General features: G+C 42.6%; 1 protein-coding gene across 3 annotated transcripts in view; it reads right to left on the reverse strand.

The window, feature by feature from the left end:
- Positions 1 to 25115, reverse strand: part of ELMO1 (engulfment and cell motility 1) — a 544813-nt gene that overhangs the window by 425098 nt on the left and 94600 nt on the right. For all 3 annotated transcript variants that reach the window (XM_019509059.1, XM_019509060.1, XM_019509058.1), the window contains exon 3: positions 20093 to 20243. In XM_019509059.1, the coding sequence (XP_019364604.1) occupies positions 20093 to 20170 (78 nt within the window). In that variant the 5' untranslated portion in view covers positions 20171 to 20243. The remainder of the gene's footprint in view (positions 1 to 20092; positions 20244 to 25115) is intronic.

Raw genomic sequence — 25115 nt, forward strand, 5'->3', positions numbered from 1 at the left:
AAGAGGGGGCTACAGACCCTGCCAGTCTACCCAGCAACCAGTGATGCATTTCAAATTGGTTGGCTGGCAGGCAACAACTGCTGGCCTTCACTGGATCAGGTAAATGAGGTCATAAGGTCTATATAAGTTAAGGACTGCCCAGGAGAAGGGGCAGCAACTGAAACTCACTCTCTCTCTTGAAACTCATGTTCAATTAAATGCTTGCTTCCAGAGGGAATCACCACCTACCTCTGGATGATACTTGTGAGTGAGCTACTTGATATCTAATTAGATATATAGCTTATAGTAACTCAGATGCATGATCAAAGACTACCATGCCACTGTTTGCTCCAAGGTATTTCTCTGATATTGCTCTATCCTGTACCCTATTCCACACCTATTCCTTGTAACCAATAAAGTCCTCCTCTGTACCTAGCGTGGGAGATTTATTGGGAAAGAGTCTAAATTATGCCTTGGGGTCCCCTTGATTCAGCTAAGGGAGACCGCCTTTTGTGCTTCAGACAGAAGGAAGCACCCCAAGTTCTTGCAGTGAGTCAAGTACCCCTCAAGGACTACTAGGCCTGTGTTTCCAGGGGGCACAGAGCCAAAATCAGTCCAGACCCTCGGTGGAGGTGGTGTTACCACCAGGCTTGTGGGTGTGCTCCAGGAAGGGGGTTGGCAAGCCGTGAGTCACCCCCAGGGAGGCACTCAGAGCCTAGAAGGTGGTCAGGCTCAGTGAGGCGGGTGGCTTAGCACAGAAGCACTCCCTACTGGCCCACCACAACTTTCACTATACTGCACACTGGTCATTTAGTTATATAAATTAATTTGACATTTGATACTTAAACTATGAAATAAATATAAGGTAACAAGACTTGTGCACCAGTTAGAAAGGAAGTCAGTCAGGGCTGTTCCTAGAGGGGTGTGAATCAGGGCAAATGTCCCAGGCCCTGAACTTTAGGGGGGCCCGCAGAGCCAGGCAGAGCAGCAGCTCCACTTTTCCACTTCCAGCCACTCGCTACCCCCCCACCCCCTGGCTGCTGATGCTACAATGGCATCGACAGCTTCTTCGGGTCTGGGATTGGAGCGGGGGTGTGGCTCTGCATGGGCTGATTTGCCCCACGTCCCACACCCTGCTCACCTGCTCCCACACCCTGCTCACACCTTTGGCCCTAATACTTAAAAACAAATGGCTTCTGCCATGAGAGTGGAAGTGTATTAGTGAAATCTGTCAGAGGAACTTAGTTAACAGTAAAATGAATAACTGGCACTCCACCGGAATACAAATATTACGCTACCCATTAGCTACCATATAGCACACTAAAGCAACTTGATACTAGTAAAGCAAGCATTTATAAATTAACCAATTCAAAATACAAGATAGTAAGATGCTAATAATCTACTAACACATTCTTTCTGTTAGCTGCACTAAATAATAATGAAGAACACTGGACAAAAATCCTCTCCCCATTTCATACAAGGCAGATGCAATGACACCAGTTCAAATGTTCACAGCTGTAAGCAAGATGTTGTAAAAATATGATGGCTGCTGCAACTCTCCCCATGAAATCACTCTAGTAGAGTTAAGTAACTCATGGCTGCAGAGAAAGCTTTGGCAGACCACATATCAAAAGTGTAATGTAAGTATTACTACAACAAGCTCTGCACACAAGACATTCCTCTAGACCAAGAGTTATTCTCTTTGAAAGTGACAGACGAGTTAGGGAATAACTTCACTGCTCTCTCTTCTTCCAAGTTATCTCACAAGTGTGTTAAGAATTCCTCTGGCATCCTGATATTACATGCGGTAAGAAAAACCTTTATGCTCAGACCAACAATTACAGGACTGCTATTTACTGTACAGATAGTACCTTATTTGTGATAGAAAGCCAATAGAAGCTACTTCTCTTCTCCTGTCAAACTAACAGCAAAAAGGCTCTCTTGTTTTCTCCAGAGTAACTTTTGCCCAATGCATTCCAAGTGTACCAGTTTTCTAATCTAGCTGTAAAATACTGGCATGGTGGCAAGGGAAAGGGAATCATTATATCTATCATCGTTTAATTATGCAACTTGAGAATCTATGTTACTGAATTTAAATATGACTACTGTGCATGTATTTCTGAAAGACAAATCCACTTTATTATTGTTTGGTTTAATGATTGATTACAAGGACACGATCCAAGATCTCAGACTTTTCTGTATCAGGAACAGTATTTTGTACAGTAATTTAGTAGCATACAATTTCTGTATACTTCTAAGGATGGAAGAGACCTGACCAAGGAAAGGGAAGCCATCAACACATGTTGGAAGAAGCATTTTGAAGATCTTCTCAAATTGAGAGTCTGTTATTGACAAGAGTGCTCCCAACTCCATCCCATAACACTCAGATACAATCTTGTAATCCATCCAACCCTTGATGAGGTGAGGAAAACTATCAAGTAGATGAAGAATGACAATGCATCTGGAACTGACGGAATCCCTGCTGAAATCTTCAAGCAGGGGGAGAGGAGTTTATATCAGAGCTCCATGCCCTCATTTTAAGGATCTGGAATGGTGAGAAAATCCCAGATGACCTCAAGGATGCCAAGATCATGACAATCTTCAGGAAAGGAGACAGTCTGACTGTGGAAATGACAGAGGGATCACCTCGCTGTTCATCATTGCAAGAACCTTCCTGAGCTGTCTCCTTCCTCCTGCTGAAGAGCTCCTCCCAGAATCTCAGTGTGGGTTTAGGGCATCAAGAGGTACAACCAACATGATCTTCACTACCCACCAGCTGCAGGAAACATGCCAGGAACAACATAAACCTCTCTATATGGCCTCCTAACACGAGCCTTCAATTCTGTCAACCGAGAAGCACAGTGAAAAATCCTTCTGAAGTATAGATTCCAAGTGAAATTTATTACCATTTTTTGCCTGCTCCGTAACAGTATGTATGGTGATTCTCAGTAATGGATCTTTCACAGATCCCTTTGGGGTTAAGACAAGAGTTTAGCAAGGCTTTGTCATCACTCTGACACTCTTCTCAATATACCATATTGTGATGGTACATCTGACCACCAACAACTTTCCAGTCAGAGTGGAGCTAAATTACCGAATGGATGGTAAACTGCTTAATCCTTGACTGAGCCAAAACCAAGACTATCCTGACCTCAATCATCAAGCTCCAGTTACACTGATGAAGCTGTCATGTGTTGTCACTCAGAAGCAGACCTTTAGGCAATTGTCAACATCTTTACCAAGGCACACAAGAAAATGGGATTGATGCTTAACATTCAGGTCCTCTATCAACAAGCTCTTAATGAGCAGTCCCCACCTCTGGTAATTCAGATTTATGGTGAGACTCTGGAGAACACTGACTATTTCCCATACCTCGGATGCTCTCTCTTGCAGAAGGCTGACATTGATTAACAAATCCAACACCACCTCAAATATGCAAGTGCAGCCTTAGGACACCCAAGGAAACAGGTGGTTGAAGATCACAACATCAGATCCAAAACCAAGCTCATGATTTATCAAGCAGTCATGATCCCTTCCTTACTGTGTGGAGCTGAGACATGGACAATGTATAGGAGACACCTCAAGTCACTGGATAAGTACCATCAGTGCTGCCTGTGGAAGATCCTTCCAGTTCAGTGGGAAAGACAGACACACCAACATTAGCGCTAACAAACACCATGAGCATCAAGGCAATGTTCATCCAACATAAACTTCACCAGGCTGACTACATCATCCAGATGTCCAAGTCCAGACTCCCAAAGCAAGTTTTAGTTTCCCAACTCAGTCAAGGTATACACACTCAAGGAGTGGTCAGAGAAATCACTTCAAGGACATCCTCAAGGCCAACTTAAAAAAAAATGCAACATTGACATCAACTCATGGGAGAGTACCACCCAAAACTGCCCCAAATAGAGGAAGTGTCTGCTGCAAGATCTCAGTACTTTGTGACCTCACAACAACAGGAGATGGAAAAGTGGGAGAGTGGCAAAAACAGCATGTCGCAGACCAAATCAAGAATCTGTAGCCACCCACCCCACAAGGAAATGTGCACAAGTTGCAGGAAAATCTGTTGATCCTGGATTGGCCTTGTCAACCATCTTCAGATGCATAGATAAGACAATCATGGAAGACAATCATCCTCAACTGTGAGAGATTGCCACTGATACTGATTTTCAGTGATAAAAATACATTTATTTTTAAATATACATGAGAACATAAGAGACCACCTAGCATACTTGTAAACATACTACTAACGTTAGTTCAACCTGCTTATACTATGGCCTTATTTTAAAGCAAGCTGCAATATTAACATGGCATAACTGGTCAAGGTAAGCCCTAGGCTACCCCAACCACCTAACCCTTCAAAAAAATATTACTTTGAGTATACTTTGATTTTAACTCTTCAATTAACATGTTCAGAAACAACTTTGTTCAAGAACAGCCTACATTACTGGTTCCAATCCAAACAAGAGGTATATGAGGAACTTGTCACATAACAGCTGCTTGGTCTACGATGTCAAAATAGAAAAGCATTTATGACTGTAACAGGGACTCAGGCAGGAGCCCTGTTACTTAGGCAAAGTTGGGCAAGGTTGACCTGAGGATGAACCCTGCCAGGTAGAAGAACTTACACACCTGAAAAAGGATCAGGTGATTAGCCCACCAAAAAAATCGGCATAAAAGCCAGCAGCGGGGAAAGACCCATTGCCTTCGGGCATGAGAGGACAATGAGGGGCAGCCAAAGCCTGAGACAGAGAGAGAAAAGACAAAAGGCTCACCTGACAACTTCAGAGAGCCATCAGGATCCCGGGATCTGAATCTGAGAAATGCCAGGCAAGCCCTGTACCTTGTAAACTTCAGCAGCTCCAGTGAGTGAAGGAAGAACTGGAGCTGGGCAGAGCATCATGGCAGGGAAACCCTGAGCGGCAGTAGGGACCCCGAGACTTCAGGCTGGCAGGAGGAGCCTACGCCAGACCCTGACCCCCAGATTGATAGCGTTGCCGAGAGCAGTGGCGTGGGAAACAGCCAGAACTGCTCCTGATAAGCTGCAGATACGGGAGATGCGAGGAACACGCCTCATTAATGAGACAATCAGCGCTTGAAATGTTCAGCGCTACATTGTATCTGTAAAGTGTTTGACACCGAGTTAGCTGTCCTGCAACTCAGAAGTGCTTTGCTAATGGAGTAATTAGTGAGGCTATTGTGCTGGAGCTACTTTATTTTGAGAAAATAAAATCACAGCGAGAATGTTCCATCTGGGTGGCATTTATTGATCACTCGCCTTAAGAAAATCACTGATCTCCCCCATTTTCTTTCAATCTAAGTAATGGCAGGCAAGTACGGAGGAGAGACAACACTAAGATCACCTGACATGCTCACAATGATTATGCCCACAAGTAACCATAAACCATAACCACTGCTACTACAAGCATTAATGTTTTCACATTCTCAACAGAGAAAGCTCTGTCTTCATTAAACAGGTAAAGGATGATCAGCTGCTGTATCTGGACATGTGGATTATCATCAGACCTGGTGTAAGTACCCACCATTGCACAGCCTTACCCACAGCTTCTATATCCTCTCTACCTGTGCATTCATCTGTGAGGGTTACATCCCAGGGCTCTTTGGGCTAACATGCTCTAAGATTTTTTTTCCCCCCTAGCCAGCTGTGTGAAATGGAGGAAAAACACCATGTTCTTTCAGAACTGTGGATAGGTCACTAGTGGACTAAGAGCACTTGAGAGATTTAATCTGCTTCCTCACTCAAGGACCCAAACCAAATTAAAGCAGGACTAGGATCAGTGCCATGAGCAATGCACTGGATCAGTCCAGGTAAGCACTAGACAGCAGGACAGGGGGGTACTAAGGCCACCCATTGTGGGGCTTGAAGGTCTCTACACTAATGCTAGGAGCATGGGGAACAATCAGGAGGAACTTGCACTCCTGCTTGCAAGCAACAACTTTGACCTGGTTGGATTAATTGAAACCTGGTGGGACCCTACTCACAACTGAGCAGTAGGCATTGAGGGCTACAGGTTGTACAGGCAGGACAGAGTGGGGGAAAAAGGAGTGGGGGGGGTGTTGCTCTCTGTGTTAAGGAATAATATACATCCTCTATTCTCAAGATGGGATCAGAGGAGGGCCAAACCGAGGTACTGTGGGTCAGGATACAAAGGGATTGGGGGGGAAAGGGACTTGGTAGTGGGGGTCTACTATAGATTGCTACACCAGGAGGATGAGCTAGACCTGGAATTCTCCAGGCAGCTCTGAGAGGCCATACGGTTGAGAGATACAGTTGTCATGACCTAAACTACCCTGGCATCTTCCGGGAGGAGCAGTCGGCCAAATCTAACCACTCACATAGGTTCTTAACCTGCATATAGAACCTAAACCTAAAGCAGGAGGTATACGATCCCACTAGGGGAAATGCTTTGCTGGACTTGGTGTTAGCTACAGGGGATGACCTGGTGGGGAATCTGCAGGTACAAGGTAACCTAGGGGATACTGACCACTGATTGATCGAATTCCCTATCTGGCAAACGGTGGGTAAACTAATCAGCAGGGCTGAAGTGCTAGACTTCAGAAAGGCTAAATTCAATGTGCTCAGGCATTAAAAGTTCAAGAGCACTGGCAAAATGGGGGTCCAGGAAGGGTGGTCATTCCTCAAGGGAGCAACCCTACAGGTGCAGGAGAAAATCCCATTGTGCATAAAAAGGGGAAAATGGACCAAGAAGCCCTCTTGGCTGAACAGGGGAGTCCAGGAAAGCCCAAGAGCAAAGAAAGAGGTATACAGGCTGTGGAAGCAGGGGATAGCCACCAAGGAGGAGTATACCTCCCTGGTTCGCATTTGCAGGGAGTCCATTAGAAAGGCCAAAGCAGGATTAGAACTTAGGCTGGCGACAAAAATTAAGGACAATAAAAAGTCCTTCTTCAAGTATATAGGGAGCAAAAGGAAGGCTTGGGATAGCACAGGACCCCTACAGGACAAACTAGGGTAATTGGTGACAGAGAGGGGGGACAAAGCTGAGCTCTTCAATGAGTTCTTTGCATCTGTATTCCTAGACACAGACAAGGAAAAATCTCCCAAATGGATCATAGATAGATACAGGAGGGACACCAGCCCACCAACTGTTAGCACAGACTTAGTGAAGGGGCACTTGGAGGGGCTGGATGTGTTCAAATCAGCGGGCCTGGATGAACTTCATCCAAGGGTGCTGAAGCAACTGCCCAGTGTCATAGCAGAGCCACTGGCACACTTGTTTGAGCACTCGTGGAGCTCCGGTCAGGTCCCAGAGGACTGGAAAAGGGCCAGTGTGGTCCCTATTTCCAAGAAGGGGAGGAGGGACAAACCAGGAAACTATAGGCCAGTTAGTCTCACCTCTACCCTTGGGAAAACTCTGGAAAGTCATTAAGGATCACATTTGTGGGAGCCACAGCATGGTTTTTGTGGGAGCCCAGCAGGGGAAATAATGCTGAAAGGAAATCGTTGCAGGTAGATCCTGCCTGACTAACCTTGTTTCTTTTTATGATCAGGTCACAAAATGCTTAGACACAGGAGTTGAGGTAGATGTCATCTACCTACACTTTAAGAAGGCCTTTGATAAAGTATCGCATTCCATTCTCGTAAATAAACTGACAGGCTGTGATGCAGATGATTACACGGTCAGGTGGGTGGCAAATTGGCTTAGGGGTTGCACCCAGATAGTGGTGGTGCATGGGTTGATATCAGCCTGGAACAATGTGGGCAGTGGAGTCCTGCAAGGCTTGGTCCTTGGACCGGTGCTATTCAGTGTCTTCATCACCAACTTGGAAGAGGGCGTAGAGAGCACCCTGTCCAAGTTCGCAGATGATACCAAATTATGGGGCAAAGTTAACACACCAGAGGGTAGGGAGTGGATCCAGGTGGATCTGGACAGATTGGAAAAATGGGCAGAATGAAATAGAATGCAGTTCAACAAAGACAAGTGCAAAGTGCTGCACCTGGGCAAAAAGAATCCCCAACACACTTATGGGTGGGGGGATGACCTTCTCAGCAGCACAGCAGTGGAAAGGGATCTTGGAGTCATAGTTAACTCCACGATGAACATGACTCAATGTGACGAAGCGATCAACAAAGCTAACTGCACTTTATCATGCATTAGCAGATGAATGGCAAACAGGTCCAGGGAGGTAATGCTTCCCATCTACGAAGCACCGGTCAAGCTGCAGTTGGAGTACTGTGTCCAGTTTTGGGCACCGCATCTCAAGAGGGATGCGGAGAATCTTGAAAGACTTCAGAGGAGGGCCACTCATATGGTCAGAGGCCTGCAGGCAAGGCCCTACAAGGACAGACTGAGGTACCTACATCTCTTCAGCCTTCACAAGAGAAGGCTGAGAGGTGATCTTGTAGCTGCCTAAAAATTCATCAGGGGAGGGCAGCAGGGAATAGGATATGCTCTATTTATTAGGGCACCCCCTGGAGTAACTAGAAATAATGGCCACAATGGTTGCAGATTTAGGTTGGACATTAGAAAAAACTTCTTCACAGTAAGGGTTGCCAGAATCTGGAATGGGCTTCCAAGGGAGGTGGTGCTCTCCCTTACCTTGGGGTCTTCAAGAGGAGACTGGACAAGCACCTAGCTGGGGTCGTCTGACTCCAGCACTCTTTCCTGCCCAGGACGGGGTAGGACTCAATGACCTACTGAGGTCCCTTCTGACCTAATGCATACAGCCAGCTGAGGAAGCTAACCTGATCTTAAAGCACCTCCAAACCCACTGAGAGGTTTGTGCATGTTTGTGTCTGCAAACTTGGCTTTCCCTTGGGCCAAGGATGACTTGCATCTCCTTTTTAGGTTGCAAGGGAAGCTTGCTAATATCACCTGCTGTAATTGTTCTTGGAATAGACCAGGGACCTCAGTACTTTATGTGCACCAAAACCTTAAAGTTGTGTTTTCCACCCCATCTTAAAAAGTATAGCATTAGCATACTTCTATATATCCTAGTGGAAACCTCTGCTCCAAATTAACATGAAAAAGCCTTAATAACCCTTTATTTGTGGGTAACATGTAGGCCTATTGCAGAGAAAGAGCATATCTAGTGAAGAAAAGAAAAAAACACCAACACCAAAGCATGTTGTTCTTAATAAAAACTCAAGATAGTATTAATTGTGAAAAGAATGCTGTGCTTACTATGATCCTGCTAACAAATCTTCTGAAGCTCAAAGTATTTTTTATTGTTAAAATGCCTCAAACGGTTCTTCTCCAGCACTTACAGTAATACAGGCTGCATACACCATTGTCACAATATTGATTGGGGCATTGGGCTTCAGGAGACCTGGTCTTCAGTTCTTTACTTTGCCAAATGCAAGTCTGTAGCACACCAATGCCTTATCTGCATATATAATATGGAGATCAGTAGTTATCTACCTCATAGGAGTGGGTGAAGACCAGCAGGAAATCTAATACAACATCCATATAAGCACCTTAGACAGATGTACAAATATTACATATTGCCTCTTCTCCTTTCACTCTACATTGCAATTCATTCAGATCCCAACCTCCTCTCAGAAAAATGTGGGGTCACTTCTTGGTCCCTAAGTAATTAGAATAGAGCATCAACCCACAGACCATATTAAAGTGACAGAGAAAAACTAACTAACTGTCTCATCTCCAAAAGCTAGGATATTACCAGTAAAAAGCGTAATAAGGGAAGAATCACCACCTTGCTTGATGTCGCCTATTAAACCACAGAACGCTTTCACTGTCTCTTCAAGCACCTTGCTACTATGAATTCCCAAATACACAAAAAATGGTAGCCAAAAGTATAAGCCATTAGAACTCATGCAATGCCCAAGGAAGATAGAAACAAGTGGATTATAGTATTTCCCCCCTAGTACATATGCACCTGTCATGAATTTATAGTAAAGTTCTGACTGAGTCTCTAATAATTACAAAGTTAAGTGAGAAATGTGGATGTTCACATCACCACCAAACTGGATAAACATTCCTCTGAAAAGTGCATATAAAATAATATCTTGTATGACTGCAGAATCTGTCTGGATATTGGAGCATCTATACATGCGCTCTGGGGCAGAGGGCAGAGTGCTTTAATTAAGGCAACTCTGAGAGCCACTCTAATAAAAGCACCCGCAGCATCACATGTATTCAGCATTCTGCACTTCAAAATGGCAGTGCAAGTGCTTGAACTAAGCTTGTGCTAATTAAACATGCTAATTAGCACACAGAGCAGACATCCAGCATGTGTATAGGTGCCCTTGGTGACTTACAAGAGGAGAAGGGTTTCTATATGAAGGAATCGAATAAGCTGATTTTTTTAATTGTTATCTCTTTTGGAATATGATTCTAAAGTCCTAAAGGAAGGTTATAATTGAATGATAAGGTACTTGCAGCTATTCCAGCTGACCAGAAGGTGAATTAGGTAATTGATAGGTAACCTGGTAATTAATTCACTCATGTATACCCCCAAGTAGCTCATTAGTATTCAAAACACTTCCTATAAATACAGAAGAATTAAATTTAAAGGGCTACAAGAGGGACTTCTGCTGTTTTAAAAAGCAAGCTATCCCAGGGCTTTTGTTTCTTTGCACATGCAAGTGCACATATGTACACTACCATCTTAATGTTGTTATCTCTACCTCAAGAGGTACAGTGATAACATACATGGAGATATATAACAACTTCAAGGTTCTTACTGGGAGTTCTCAGCAAACAGTATAGTACCAACAAATTCAAATACTGAATTTGAAAACACATTACTAGAACCAGATTCTCTTTTTCTCCTAAAAGCATTCCTGCACTTTCTCTAGTCTGAGGGCTAGAAAGGAAGGATCTGGCAATGGACAAAATCTTCCAACATGGATGGGAAGAAACTGTTTCTGGTGACTGCCACTGTCCCAAGTCCCATTATTATATTATTACAAATAGGTTTATGTCCATCTCACATTCTTCCTAGGGCATAATAGCTTTCAACATCCCAATGCTGGCTGAGTCAGAGGTTCAGCCTCCATAAGGTGGTAGGAAAGGGTTGACCCCAAAACTAAGGCTTGTTTGATGGTTGAACGCACCCAGAAATGCAAGAAAGCGCTGAACAACCTAGGAAAGCTGGGAATTGCCTAAAAGCATTAATGGTTAAAAATTAACTATTGTGCACACAATCTAACTTCTTTATTGAGTATTTCATCAAAAGTAATCCAGAGCATACTTTCCTCGGTAACTTGCAAAGTGACTAAGAGCGAGAGAGAGAGAGAGAGAGAGAGAGAGAGTGTACACATGTACAAATGTAGGTGCACATTTTCTGGAGAGCTTTGGATTTGTGCACTCTGGCATTTATTTCCTCTGCCAATTGGCTTGATCAGCCAACTGACAGTACACGGACTAATTTATACTCAGTAGAACCTGCAGCTGGGGTTGGAAGAAATCCCTGGAAGTTGAAGCGGATGCAAGCTACTGCTAAAAAGTACTTAGCAAAAGTAGCTTACTAATGTCCATCCTTTTATCACTAATTATTACAGTATTTGATTCGAACCTATTAAAATGTAAATCCCACACTTCTCTTTCATACAGTTGGTCTAATTTTAATTACCGTTACCCCTCTGATAATTTCTGCTAGTCTGTCCATATCTAATCTAAGGGACTGAGGCATATTTTGGATTTTCAGTGATGAGTTCCAAGCTCTGCACCACTAGAAGTTGGTTCATAGTCTTAAAAGAGGCCTCACCAGGCAATCAGTGTGGGCCGGGACAATATGCAGCCAGACTAATAAAACTTAATACTTGGATGCAATACTGCTTCTTCTATCCAGAATGGCTCCCCGTCACCAGAGCCAAGAACTTCTGGTGCCCTAGCATTGACCACTTCAGCTCTGCAGTCCTAATACTTTTTCATCACCCACTGTAATTGAATAATGATTGATTTATGTCAAAATGTCATACAATACTACACATGAACCCACTGAATTATATCCAATACTATAAAGCATTTGGATCATTTCTTCCATGAGAGTTTGTTGCAGGATAGCCGCTAAAAGAAAGAAACATAAAAATAAAAGCTTCCCGTTACTCTTACAAACAAATTGGTAAATTAAACTGACAATTTCTTTATTGGGGCTATTAACAAGCCCTTATGGGATTAAAACAGAAATACTTTTAGAAGTGTTAATTATTTTTACTCTGCTGTTTGTTTATTGATTTCTTTCAGGTTGAGTAATGAATATAGGCTGGTTACTTTCTACTTTATTTTTTTTTAATTCAGTGAAGTTTTTTGCTCACTTCACACAACAGAAAATCAAACTGGAGATAAAGTATTTGCAGCATTATTTAAAAAAAAAATAAGGGCTGTGTGCTCAAGTTGTATAAATCAACATAAAGCTCCATTGGCTTCAGGCACTTTAATTCAACACAGCTAAGCCAATTTCACAAGCTGAGGATTTGGCCCAAAATTTCTGGCCTAAAAGTCATCTTGCAAAAATATAGTTTCAACTGCTGCCTTGTGACAAAGCACAGTACAGAAAAATCAGATTTCTCTGGAAGAAGGAGAATCCATTGAAATTAAAGTCTGTGGCATTCCTGAGTAATATGATGATGCAAAAGGAAAAAAAAAAAAGCACAATCCCAAAACTTAAGAAACCACTGAGAAAGAATAAGCCTGTTGATGAGACTTAGGAAGTCAAAGCTTAGAGAAGGTATTAGTATAAACTAATACATATGGTTCCTGTGATGTGCCTCATTACATTGTGTCAATAAAAAAACCTCACTTGACAAGGCTGCCATACCTTTTGCCAACAGTACCAGATTTTTGAAATACGTGATACTAAATTTTTTTATTCAGGTGTCTTATTTGTGGGATTATGGATGTAAGAAACAAACGTATATATAAAGTACAAATTTAGTTTTGTTGTATCACTGCACATCTAGAGTAATTTCAAGAAGCAAGGATTTCTCCAAGTTTCTACTAGCATAAATGAAAGCAGAAGTTCTCCCTTTATTTTTAAAAATTATGTACTGATCAACCTGTTTTAGTATCAAGGGAAAAACACTGACAGACTGTAAGTGACAGTTTTGTAGGGTTTGTAATGGTAACTGGTTTTAACCCATAAAGTTAAATCCGCTCGCTTTCCACTCACTTTACCAAGTAGATCCTGGACTCTATGTACAGCTTTTTGCAAGATCTCAGTGCAGATTTAGACAACTCCTTCCCACTCTTCTAATATCCAGAAAAGACCGGTATGTGTAGGATTTGGGGGATTTCTTCTGGGAGTGAGGGGCACTGGCAGGGCCAGGGGGCTGCAGGTCAGGAATGAGGAACACCAGCCAGGATTGGGGGGGCAGGGGTGGCATTGACACAGCCAGAGGGCTATGGCTTGGGAGTGAGGGGCACCAGGATGGGCAGGGGCACAGCACTGGCCTATCAGGGCTATTCAGCACCACAAAGCAGCTGGGGGATAGGCACAGCTGGACCTACTCCTGGTGAGCCAAGGGGGCAGGTGGAGCTCTGATTTTCCATGATAAAAAAACCAAAAATCAGATGCCAAAATATATAGGTATTTAGAATATATTTTATTATAATGACTGAGGAACTGGTAATTTGCTTTAAAATTGTAAATTGCTTTAAAATTGTAAATATATGAAAAAAACATGTGTGTGTGTGTGTGTGGGTGTGTGTGTTCCATTTTAATCATGGGGGAAAAAAGCAGATGGGGGGCTTTATCAGAGAATTTGAGATTTTAATTTTTTTTTTTTTAAATCAGAGTTTGCAATTTTTAAAACACAGAAAACCAGGATCTCTGTTCATGAGCATACCCATGGACAACAGTGGTTCTGGTGGTGCCCTGGTACCACACAAGAAAGCAGTTGTATGACATTTTTCTGGCATGTGGAACAAAAGCAAGTGGGTGGGGTATATTTTCCTGGTGATGTTGACATAACCAGTCTGTATCCATGAGGAGAAAGAGAAGAATGAAAACAAAACTACAGCTTTAACACTTGAGAAGTTACCCATTGCCAGGATTTATACATCCGACACATGGGAAGCATCTGACAAGAACAATATTGAGGGAAAACACAGTTGCAAACATTTTTGGCATTTATTCCAAACTTTCCATTTGCCATGGAAAAAACACAAATTTTCCCCTTTAAAAGAGAAAAAAAAAAAGGATTTTCTTCTTTAAGGTGAAGGAGGCTGGGAACAGTGGGTTTTCCCTTGGAGGTTGGCAGAGTTCCAGTCTGCAAGGGGCTGCCACATGCATTTGTGCTCGCATATATGCACATGGCAATCAGGCAGAATGGTTGAGAGCAGCTTCTGCAGTTCCCTCCAGGGAAGTCTATGGAGGTGAGGGGGCTACAGATGATCTTTCCAGGGGGCTGGAAACACCCCTCAAGATTTCTGCTTCCACAGCAGGGCACGGGGCTGGGAGGGAGCATTGTGCCACCATGACCACCAAGGTGACAAACCCCCCTGCTGCTGCTGGGTGGGCAGGGGGCACAACTCCACACTGCCGCTATGTCTCACCTTCGTTGCCATGGCAATGTTGCACTTTCTCCTGCGTCAGGTCCTGCCAGCTGGCCTAAAGAGGCAGCTCCTGCCCAGAGCTGGTCCAGACAGGCCAAAACCCCAGCGCAGGTGCAGAAAACTGGGGGAGGTATATGCACCACCCACCCTCTGGATGTGTTGCCTGTGCCTATACCCCCACTTCCTCATACACCCATCTTGGTCCCCACACACAGGTGGTCAGAGGCCTTGGGGTAGGGGGCAGTGGGTAAGGAATGAGGGACACCAGCAGAGCTGGGGGGACTGTAGGTCAAGAGAGAGGGGCACCGGGGGGGAGGGGTGTTGTGGATTGGGAGTGAGGGGCACAGACATGCCTGGGGGGATTTTAAAAAAAACAAAACAAAAAACTCTAACACCAATATATATAGAGAGGTTTTATCATCATGACTGAGGCACTGGTAGGCTTTCAAATTGCTTTTAAACTGTAAATATATGAATAAAACATTGTGTTCAACCAATATATATACACATGTACATATAACATACACATACACACACACACACACACACACACAAGCACACACAGTGGCATTCATTTTAATAACAGAAAAAACACAAATTTGGGGGTGGTGTTAATCAGAGAGTTTGGGATTTTTAAACAGAGAAAACCAAGATCCTGGCTCATGAAGTTTAGCGAGACTTCACATGTTTAAAAATAGATACATCAAGCCTCTTGACAAGCCATTAACCACATAAGCACAGTCATTTACTGGGTCACACCATAGGTACACCTTTCTGCCCAATATTCTGTGTCACACAAAGGCAGAGAGTAGACGTTGAAAGGGAGAGTAAAGTGGGCAAGACCAGGGTTTTCTCTGCACTGTTCTCTCACTTGCAGCCTCCAGCATTTAAGGTGTAGGAAATCCCAAACTCTCATCATGTCTTGCCCTTAAGCAGCTCTCTTCTAAACTGAATAGGCCTAGTCTCTTTAGTCTCCTTGTTGCCCTTGTCTGCACCTTCTCTAGTTTTTCTATATCCTTTTCCAGGTGTGGAAACTAGAACTGGGCACAGTATTCAAGGTATGGGTGCACCATGGATTTATAAGACTAGGGGCAGACATTACACATACACCAGTTTAAACCAGTGGTCAGAAACTTTTTTAAACCTGTAACAGAACAGAAGCTCAGTGCACATAAATCAGTTTCAAAACAGCTGAAACTGGCTTAAGATAAACCTGGTTGAATGCAGTATCAGTTAACTGATTTGGGTCAAACAGTTTTATAACATTTCTGTCCCAGACCCCTTCCTGGTTCAAGTTAAATCACAGCCCACCCAGCACCCCAATATGCTTTCCAGCCATGGGCTGAGCTGTGTTGTCTGCTCCAGATAACAGTGCTAGCCCCACCTCTCTGCTCCCTAGCTGGAGCAGTGAGGACTATGGATGCAGCAGGCAAACCCCAGCTGGGGTCTGGAAAAGCCACTGAGGGGGCTTAAACACCCCTTCCCCCATTCACACCTACTGCTGGCTGTGACTGGACTATAAATCCCAGAGGCATCTGGAAGTAGAAAGAGGAAGTGATGAGCAATCCTGTAGAGTCCTGCTGCTGGAAGTCTGGACTACAAATCCCAACAACTTCAGGGACAGCAGGAAGAGGAAGCAAACACACAGCCCATGCTGGCTACGTGCCAGAGAGCTATGCTCTAGTATCCCTGGCTTCTGGCATGAGCCACTGCAGGCATGTGGCTGCATTTCCTGATTCAAAGGTAAATGTCTGTTCACTTCTGTTTCAATATGATCTCTGCATTTAAGACTAACATGCGAAGACTAAATCAATTCAGGCTTTTTGACCATCTGTACTTAGCCTAAAACAGCATAATGATACTTTGACTTTTGTTCACAATTCTGTACTGAATAATCCCTAATATTTTGTGTGCCTTTCTGAGCTGAGCACCAAGTTGATGTTTTTAGTGTACTGTCCACATTGACTCCCAGACCTCTTTCCTGTGTGGTAACAGCTAATGTAGAGCCCATCACAGTGTAGGTAGAGTTTGGGTTATTATTGCTCAGGTGCATCACTTTACTCTTATCTGTATTCAATTTCAACTGCCATTTAGTTGCCTACTTGCTCAATAGTGCCAAATCCTTCTGTAGTTCATCACAGTCCATCTTGGTCTTTACCACTCTGCATAGTTTGTTGTCATCGGCAAATCTGTCCACTTTACTACTCGCCCCCTTTCCCAGATCATTTATAAATATGTTAAATAGTACTGGTCCTAACACAGATCACTGGGGAACACCGCTGTTTACTTCTTTCCACCCTGAAAACTGACTATTTATATTCACTCTGGACAAGTATAGAAGATAGAAATAACTTTAATCCAATTTCTAATCCACAAGTAGACATTCCCTGTAATCCTATGACAACCTAATTTAGTTAAGAGCCTCTGAAGGGGAACTTTGTCAAAGGCTTTTCAGAAGAGCAAATATCGTAGGTTAACTGGATCACCCTGATCCACCTTCTTATTGACACCCTCAAAAAACCCTAGTAGGTTGGTAAGGCATTATTTCCCCAATTCCTCCCCAGCAAGTCATGTTCATCCATGTGCTGAACGTTTTCTTATGATGGTGATTATTATTAATATCAATTTCCCAGGAACAGAGACATATAACACAATTACTGACCTTAGAGTATAACAGCATATGAAGCCCTGAAGATGTCCTCTCAAGAGGGATGTTTAAACTTGAAATTCAGTACATTGTTGGAGAAATTGCTTTCAAATATTTTTCAGATACTATAGCATCTAAGTCATACTGTCAGTTGCTATGATGTTTGCAATCACTTTTCTCTGTTATTATGCCACTTTCTACTCTCTACTTGTATGTAAATAAAGGGTGCACAGGAAGGGTGATACAGTACATGCTATTATGAAACAGACTATAAACAAACTGCTGTCAAGGAGACAAAACAAGCAATTTAACATGCACAATTTTTTCTTCTCTAGTTTCTCTCAATTTTCTTTATTTATAATTCCATAGTGCTCAAAAATGTCTAGGTGCTCTCCATACAAAGTCCCTGCCATAAAGTTTATGACTTAACAGGATGAGCAATTTGCAACAACAGCTCCACACTTTTACATACTTCCTTGTCTTGAAGATAAGTTGTGTGCATGTCTCCACGTGATAAACAGGACCAAAAAGCTATTCAACCAGATTAATTCTGCAAGCCAGATGGGTTTTTAACAGTTTGCAGAAAGGTAACATCTACTGAAACCTAAGGCTGCTAAGCTGGATCTGGCTTGAGAGCCACTAGGTCTAGTGTGCTGAACAGGGGTTTCAGCAGCATTTGGCAATGGGGGTGCTTCACCCATGCCACAATGTGGCCAGGCACTTTGCCCATCCTGCACTGTAGCTGGGAGACAGAGAGAAGCACTAGCAGGAAAAAGTGGCAGTGGTGGCAAGAAGCAGCATTAGCAGTGGCAGCCAGGCCCTAGCACCAGTCCACCTTTGATCTGAGCTGGGTCATTTGGCCTACAACCAGAAACAACATTACCAATCCCTGGTCTGCTGGACTGAGCCCCAGACTGACTAGAGATACCTGGGGTTCTATTCCTGGTTCTACCCACTGACCTGACCTTTGGCAAATCACTTGCCTCTGTGCCTCTCTTTCCTTCCACCTTTTGCCAGCCCAGTAACCAAGCCGGGGGAAGGGTGTATGGGGGGGGGGCATGCTTGCTCCTTGGCAAACCCAGAAGTAGACAGGAAGTGCTTCTGGTCCACTTCTGGGTCTGCTGTCGAGTGTACCAGGGAGCCCCCCGCACTTCTGTGGGACACTCCATGAGCCCCAGCATCGCAGCACTCAAGAGCCACGTGCTATCTAGAGGTATACAGAAAAAACATTAAAAGCTGTGTCTGTGTCCAAACCAATCCAGAGGGTTCCGATTTGATTCAGAGAAATTAAAGGGTCCTCTGATTTGATTCAGATTCAGAGATTCGGCCACTGAATCCGGCTGAATCTCTGTTGAGTCGAATCAGGAAACAAAGCTTCACACAGCCCTACTGATCTTGTTTGAAGCCTCCAAACATTATTACAAAGAATAGTTAGAAAGTATCTTTGCAACTGTAGACAAACACCTTAATGTGCGATTCTCGCCATTTCAGTGCCTCTTTAATTTCGGTGCCTCTATTCTGGGAATCCAACATCGGGATATGTTTTCCTTTGTTGTTACTCAACAGAAGATTGAATTACATTTTTCCATTTTTATCCATATTGTTCCTGGGGGACTGAGTTTTTCAATACCTGCAGCACTATCACTGAGACATTCCTTTCTCAGTTAATTAATGCACCATGTTTCGCATCTGTAACATAAATAATTAAAAAGGCAAAGGTTCTCTCAGAAGTCAAGGAAGGGGATTTTGATGTGCAGGAGTCATGTTAAAAAAAAGAGAAAGATAAAGATTTCAGCAGCAACAACTCGAGGTCTGATTTACTGAATTTCCAAAGAGCAAAACACTGGTAACTGACTTTAATGGAAGCAGTTATGAATGTCATTATTTTGTCCATTTTACAGTACTATATTTTTCTGCAATGACAGCAGACATGCCTGATAGCTGCATATCTCAATGGAATTGATGAGAAGTAGGGTAGGGTAAAATTAAGCAAAGAATTAGTATCCCAGTTCAGCAGAACACATTTATTTAAGAAGCTAGTGAAGTGTTTGGAGGCATCAGAGATTAAATGTATTGTGAAAAATTCTGAAGCATTTTCGTTTGCCTGAAATGATCACCACATGGCTTTTCACCATGTGGCTTTCTATAGAAGTGACATTACATGATTTCGCATATAGCTGTAAATGAATGGTAATATATTGAACAAGGTCACATTTAATATTAATATATGTACATATTTAGCATCTTATGCAAGTTCCACACATCAACCATGCCAATTCTATAGGTTTCAAGTAAGTTCCCTCTAGTTTTGTTCCAAATATACTGCAACAAAATATTTTTATTCTACACAGGCAATAGGTTTCTCTTTATATAGTGCCTTATAACAGTCCACCTCTGTTGCTGGATCCCTTCAGCCCATCTGTGTCCAAATTTAAAAAGCATTTTCCTGACAGCATATTATGTATTGAGCTACTGCTCACTTAGAGCTATAGTCATCCAGTTGAACAGGTCACTGCCTCAGTGACATCTGGGTAGAACAACAAAACTGTCTTGTCCACACAGCATGCTACCAATCAGGTATCCAGAAATTAAAGCCTGCTGCAGCTATCTACTATAACAATACCTTGCATTAATAGAGTGCTTTTCATCTTCAAGCAATTTACATTAATAAGTAAAGCAACATTATCACAATTTTACAGATGAGCAAGCTGAGGCACAACTGTTAAGTAGATGACAGAATAAATTAATGAATGTCTCATTTAAGTCATAGGCAGAAAAACAGCCGATGTGTCAAAAGAAGTATTAAAGTAAAAGCAACACACATTTTATACAGCAGGTATTCAGATAAACCTATACGTGCCTTTAAGTAAACACACAGGTATGCACAAGCATACACCTTTCAACATACAAATACACTCCTGTACACATACATACATGGTAGCATTGATAAATAAGCACTCACTTGATCAATTTCCATTAACTTGGGGAAGGCACCTGGCCATTCTATAGCCACTTTCACTATATCAGCAGGAGGTGGCATTGTCAATGCCGCTGTTCTTCAAAGCCAGTAAAACTGGACACTAAATACTGCAGAGACTCTGTTTCATTCACACCTGCAGGGAGAGAGAGAGAGAGAAACACAGCAGTTCAGACAAAATTCTAACAATGCTCTTTCATTTCCTATATTTTGCCTGGCTGGGCAGGTGCATGAAAATGTGCGAGTGAGAATACACATTCTGAAAGCAAACACAGGACAATGCTATCACCCACTACACAACTAGGCAATCTGTTAAAAAGATGGCTGAAGCACTGGAACCTACTGTGAATAACAGTCATGCATTGGACACATTTAAATAGAAAAACTATTTTAAATATTATTAAAAATGGTTGGTTTAAAGCTACAAACTACCTGAGGCTGATGTTATATTTCACTTCCGGAGATCCAAGAAGTATAATTAAATTAGTTAGAGCTTAAGTCAGCACTCCAGAAGGAAAGATTGCCCAGGAAGTTATGGCCAGGAAACACTGTTTCAGTTAACTACAGCAATGATCTTCTATGTGTTCACAAATAGATCAGTGCACTATAGCAACCAGGATGTCAGGAAGAAGGCATAATGCACAGCAGTTTTTATACTCGTAAATCACAAAAATGCCTCGCTTAACTTTTTGAAACACCCTGCATAAAAGCTCCTTTCTATGAGGAGGACTTGAAATTTGCAAATAGGTACTGGGAATATATCAACAGACATTCACAATGTATGTAATCAGATACAGCCTCACCATCTTCAACAGTATTAATATCACCAAGGTTTTGTGGGAAATGGTCTGGGATGCGAATTTTGAGGGGAAAGCAACAAGATTAATCAATTCTTGCAGAATCTCTTATTTTATTATGTATGTTCATTTATATGCTTATTTTATTATTATATGTGCTTGTGCTCATCTCTAACCCCTTCAATACAGAAGATCTAAAAAGTGAACTAGTACAGAACTGTTTTCCTGCATCTGGAGAGAGACCTTGCCAATGACTCTCCCTCTGACTAGCAGAAGCTAAACAAGCACTGGAAATAACCAACTGATCATATTTCCATAACCTACTTAACTTCACCTTTTCTCCTTCTTCCATTGCATAATACTTTTAATTGTTTGTCAAGCCTGTCATTTAGATTGCAGTTTCTAAGCCTTCCACAGACATGGTCTGTAAAGAGCCTTAACTTTTGTTGCTGCTCTACAACACTAAAACTTTTACCAAAAAGAAAAAAGGGACCTTCAGAGAGACAACCCTACCCATTCAGGAGGAAGGGAGAGAGAGAAGTGTGCAGGTATGCACATGGTCACTTACACCCATTATATGCACAATACACACTTCCAACATATATGAAGTTCTTTCCAAAAACTAAAGGAAGGTGGTAGTTGTAAGAATGTATTAGATACCCAAGAGCCACAGAGTAATACATACCCTATTACGAACATCTGCACCTTCCATTTCAATTAGCCATTACTCCAGCCCTAGTCTCACTCTCTCCCTGAATCCATTCTACTGGCCAGCCTGAGAAGGCTAGTTCCCTGGCTACCAAGTACAGCAGAACCCAGATCACTCCTCTCCAAGTAGTTCAGGTCAGACTGCCAAATCAATGACAAGACCCTCAGCTGTTCGCTGCTACTTTTACATCTAAGGAGGCTGCTTTCTCACTCAGCTGAAGCTTATCATTGGTCTTGCATAGATGATCAGAGAAGCTGCACCCTCTGAAATGAAAGCCACAGCAAGTAGCTGGAGTATCTCAATGGTTTTGTGCAGCTGATTGCTGCAGTTCTGCATACCTCTGCAGCAATACATCACAAACTCATCTTTGCAGGGGGAAGTTAGGAACCTAGCTCCAAGAAACATCCAGATTCCACTGCATCCAGTAAGTATTTTTTCCCTGGACATTATATATGAAATTGAATACCTGAAATGATACTGATGAAAGTGTTGCATTAATATGAACATTCCAGTGATTCAGTATTGCCAAAATTGGTGACAGCAAACCAACCACTGTATTAGGAGGAACAAGCAGTGCTACAAAACAAAATGTAAAGCAATAAACAAAGGCAACATGGTATAATGTGATTTCAGAAGGCACCTTGAAAGAGACAATAATGCAATTAAGAAGAAGTTTGGTGTTTCTTCTATCTGGGCTGTCACAGAAACACGCTAGGGAGATTTGAGGATCCAGGATTAAACAAATAAAATAAGGCAGCTGATCACCCTGCTACTCAAAGGCACATAGGAAGAGTTGTCTTTCATCCATCATTTCAGAAAGGTTTAAGAAGAGGACAGAAACCAATACTTTTTTTTTTTTTTAAATGTGTTAGTCTTCTCCTCCCTTCTTCATTGTCAAACTTCTGCCTGAAGCCTTCTCAGCGCCCTTAACCCTAAGGTAAGGGTTAGCTTGGAGTTTATCGCCTAACATCTTGGGTGCAGATAAGGAGTACCTGCTCTCTGGCTGGGTCTAGATTTAAAAACATGAAAAGTAAACTGAGGGGGTCAGGGACAGGAAAGGAAGTCTTGCTGACTACAATGGGGTCATATCCTAGAGGCTGTAGGAGTAACATGACAAAATACCAGCTATTGTTTTCTCATTATAAGTTTGCCTGCTTGAAGTAAAGGCTCTAAGGCAGGGGCGGGCAATTATTTTGGGCAGAGGGCCACTTACTGAGTTTTGGCAAGCCATCAAGGGCCACATGAGAGGCCGCCAGGGGCAGATAAATATTAATTTTCTAAAATTTTTAGTGGTCCCGTGGGCCAGATGTAATGGCCTGGTGGGCCGCATCTGGCCCGCAGGCCACGTTTTGCCCAGCCCTGCTCATGGAAGGCCAGCCCTGAATGCTGGGGAAACTTTGATTCATGACTGTGAGTTTAGACTACCAAGCAAAAACAGCACTGCAATAAATCAACGTAGGCTCTTGAGTATTAATGGGGAAACTAACTCCTGATATTAGTTTTCTAATAATATTCATCTGAAAATCAATCCTGCATACAGCTGAGAAAAGAGAACTGACAAGTTGTCTTGCTCTCAGTTGTATATGTTGTTGTTCTTACATGAAATGCATTTAATTGTGGGGGGAAGAAATGAGCCCTTGTAGCCCAAGTTATAGCCAAATCTTTGCCAACTGCTTAAAAAGGTTGGGACTAAAAAGTTCCCCACCATAATTAAGGTGCTGAAAATAAATCAGTTAGGGAGCCTATATATGAGCAGGAAGGCTGCTGCGGTGATGCAGTGGAATTCCAGCATGTCAGAGCAGACTCAATTAATTGAGGCTGCTGGTGTGTGGCAATTGCTGTGCTCCAGCAGGCTCCTGCATCTCGTGTATCAGCATCCCCATGCTTAAAAATGGTGGTGGGAGCTCTTTATTTAAAACTCGCCTAACCATCTTCAGTTCAAGTGCTCCTACTGCTACCTAACCATGGGGATGCCAGTACAAGAGATGCAAAGGCACTTTAATTAGATCAGCTCTTGGAGCTGCTCAAATTGAAGTGCTGCTCCCGCACCCCACAGCATCTTCAATAAACTGGAGAAGTTTGATTGACTTCCAACAACTGAGAATTTATCAAGATGTTACAGTGCAGTTCCATTCTCTCAAATTTTCATTGCAAGCTTCCTTTCTTCCTCAATGGCTTCTGGATGAAATGTGGGCAGATTAGAAAAAAAAGTGCATCTTTCATATCTGCTGCTATTAAAAACTCAGTGTAGTACCTGAAACCCAGGCTTGTTTCATTCCTTCTCATGAAGTATCACCAATATTAAGGATATCAAATTAGACCATCAGTTCCATGTTTTTGACTTCAGACAAAATATGACCTCAGTGACACATTCGAGATGCACCTTGCTTTTATGAATTAATATTCGTTACCTGTCCTTCAGCAACATTCACAACTTGCTGTGTACTGTCCATACAGATGACCCAGTTTGCTGTGAAATGCTTGTGTTTTGCAAGTAAATGAATCCTCATAGGAACATAGGATTGGAAGGGGTAATTCAGTCTAGTCCCCTGCATTTACAAGCTATTGTTAACCAAAGGAATCCCCAAAGTTAGCACTTCACACCCTTACCTACCACTACAGGCACAATACATGCTGGAAGTTGGGAAGGTACTGGTAATACCCAGGCTTTGAACTGACAGGGAAACAACTGGCTAGTCTCCAGGGAAGATCTTAGAAAAAGAATCCTTCCCCACATTACAGAAGTCAATCTCTGTTCCCACCAAAATATCTGCCCTAGGGGATAAATTCATTCTTGACCCCAAATTTAGCATTTGGTACGACTGAACAAAACAAGCCCCACTAGCCAGGAAACCATGGGTTTATAAGTACCAGCAGGAACACAGCACATCTCCATCTAAAACCTGCAGTTTCAGCTGCGGCCATCTTCCCAACTTCTCAAAGGCAAGCAAAGAGACCTTGCAGAAACCAGCAGCATTCACAGCAGGAAAAAAAAATTCCTCCTAGCCTTAACCAGTGACCAGAAAAGCCCTGATGCATGGGATTACTAGATGCATTTCTCACCAAAGACCTACCTACAAGGCTCCATATCTCAAACACCAATTGGTGTGCCAGAACTCCCTGTTCTTCATTACAAACCTTCCACATTTTATCCAGCTGAGTCTTAAACAAATGCAGGTTCCTTGCTACCACCACTTTACTTAGAAGTGCATTTCAAAATGCCCTTCCTATGATAGTTAGAAATCTTCTCAGTTTCAATCTAAATTTGTCCATGGCCAGTTAATAGCAATGTAACCTTGTACCAAAATTATTTTTCAGCCTAGAAAGCTCTTAACTTCTCCCAAGGTTAGGCCTATGTTGATCCACTAGGAGTAATTAAATCAGTTATACATACTTAGCTGTGCTAACAGAAACAAGAACATATTTAACTCACAAAAATTAGAAACCTCTCTTATAGTCTTCTGAGTAAAGTCTCAAATCTGCAAAGTGAACAACACAGGCA

Source organism: Gavialis gangeticus, unplaced genomic scaffold (assembly GCF_001723915.1).
Source record: "Gavialis gangeticus isolate Ggan-Ray unplaced genomic scaffold, GavGan_comp1, whole genome shotgun sequence".
In the NCBI taxonomy this organism is placed as follows: Eukaryota; Metazoa; Chordata; order Crocodylia; family Gavialidae; genus Gavialis; species Gavialis gangeticus.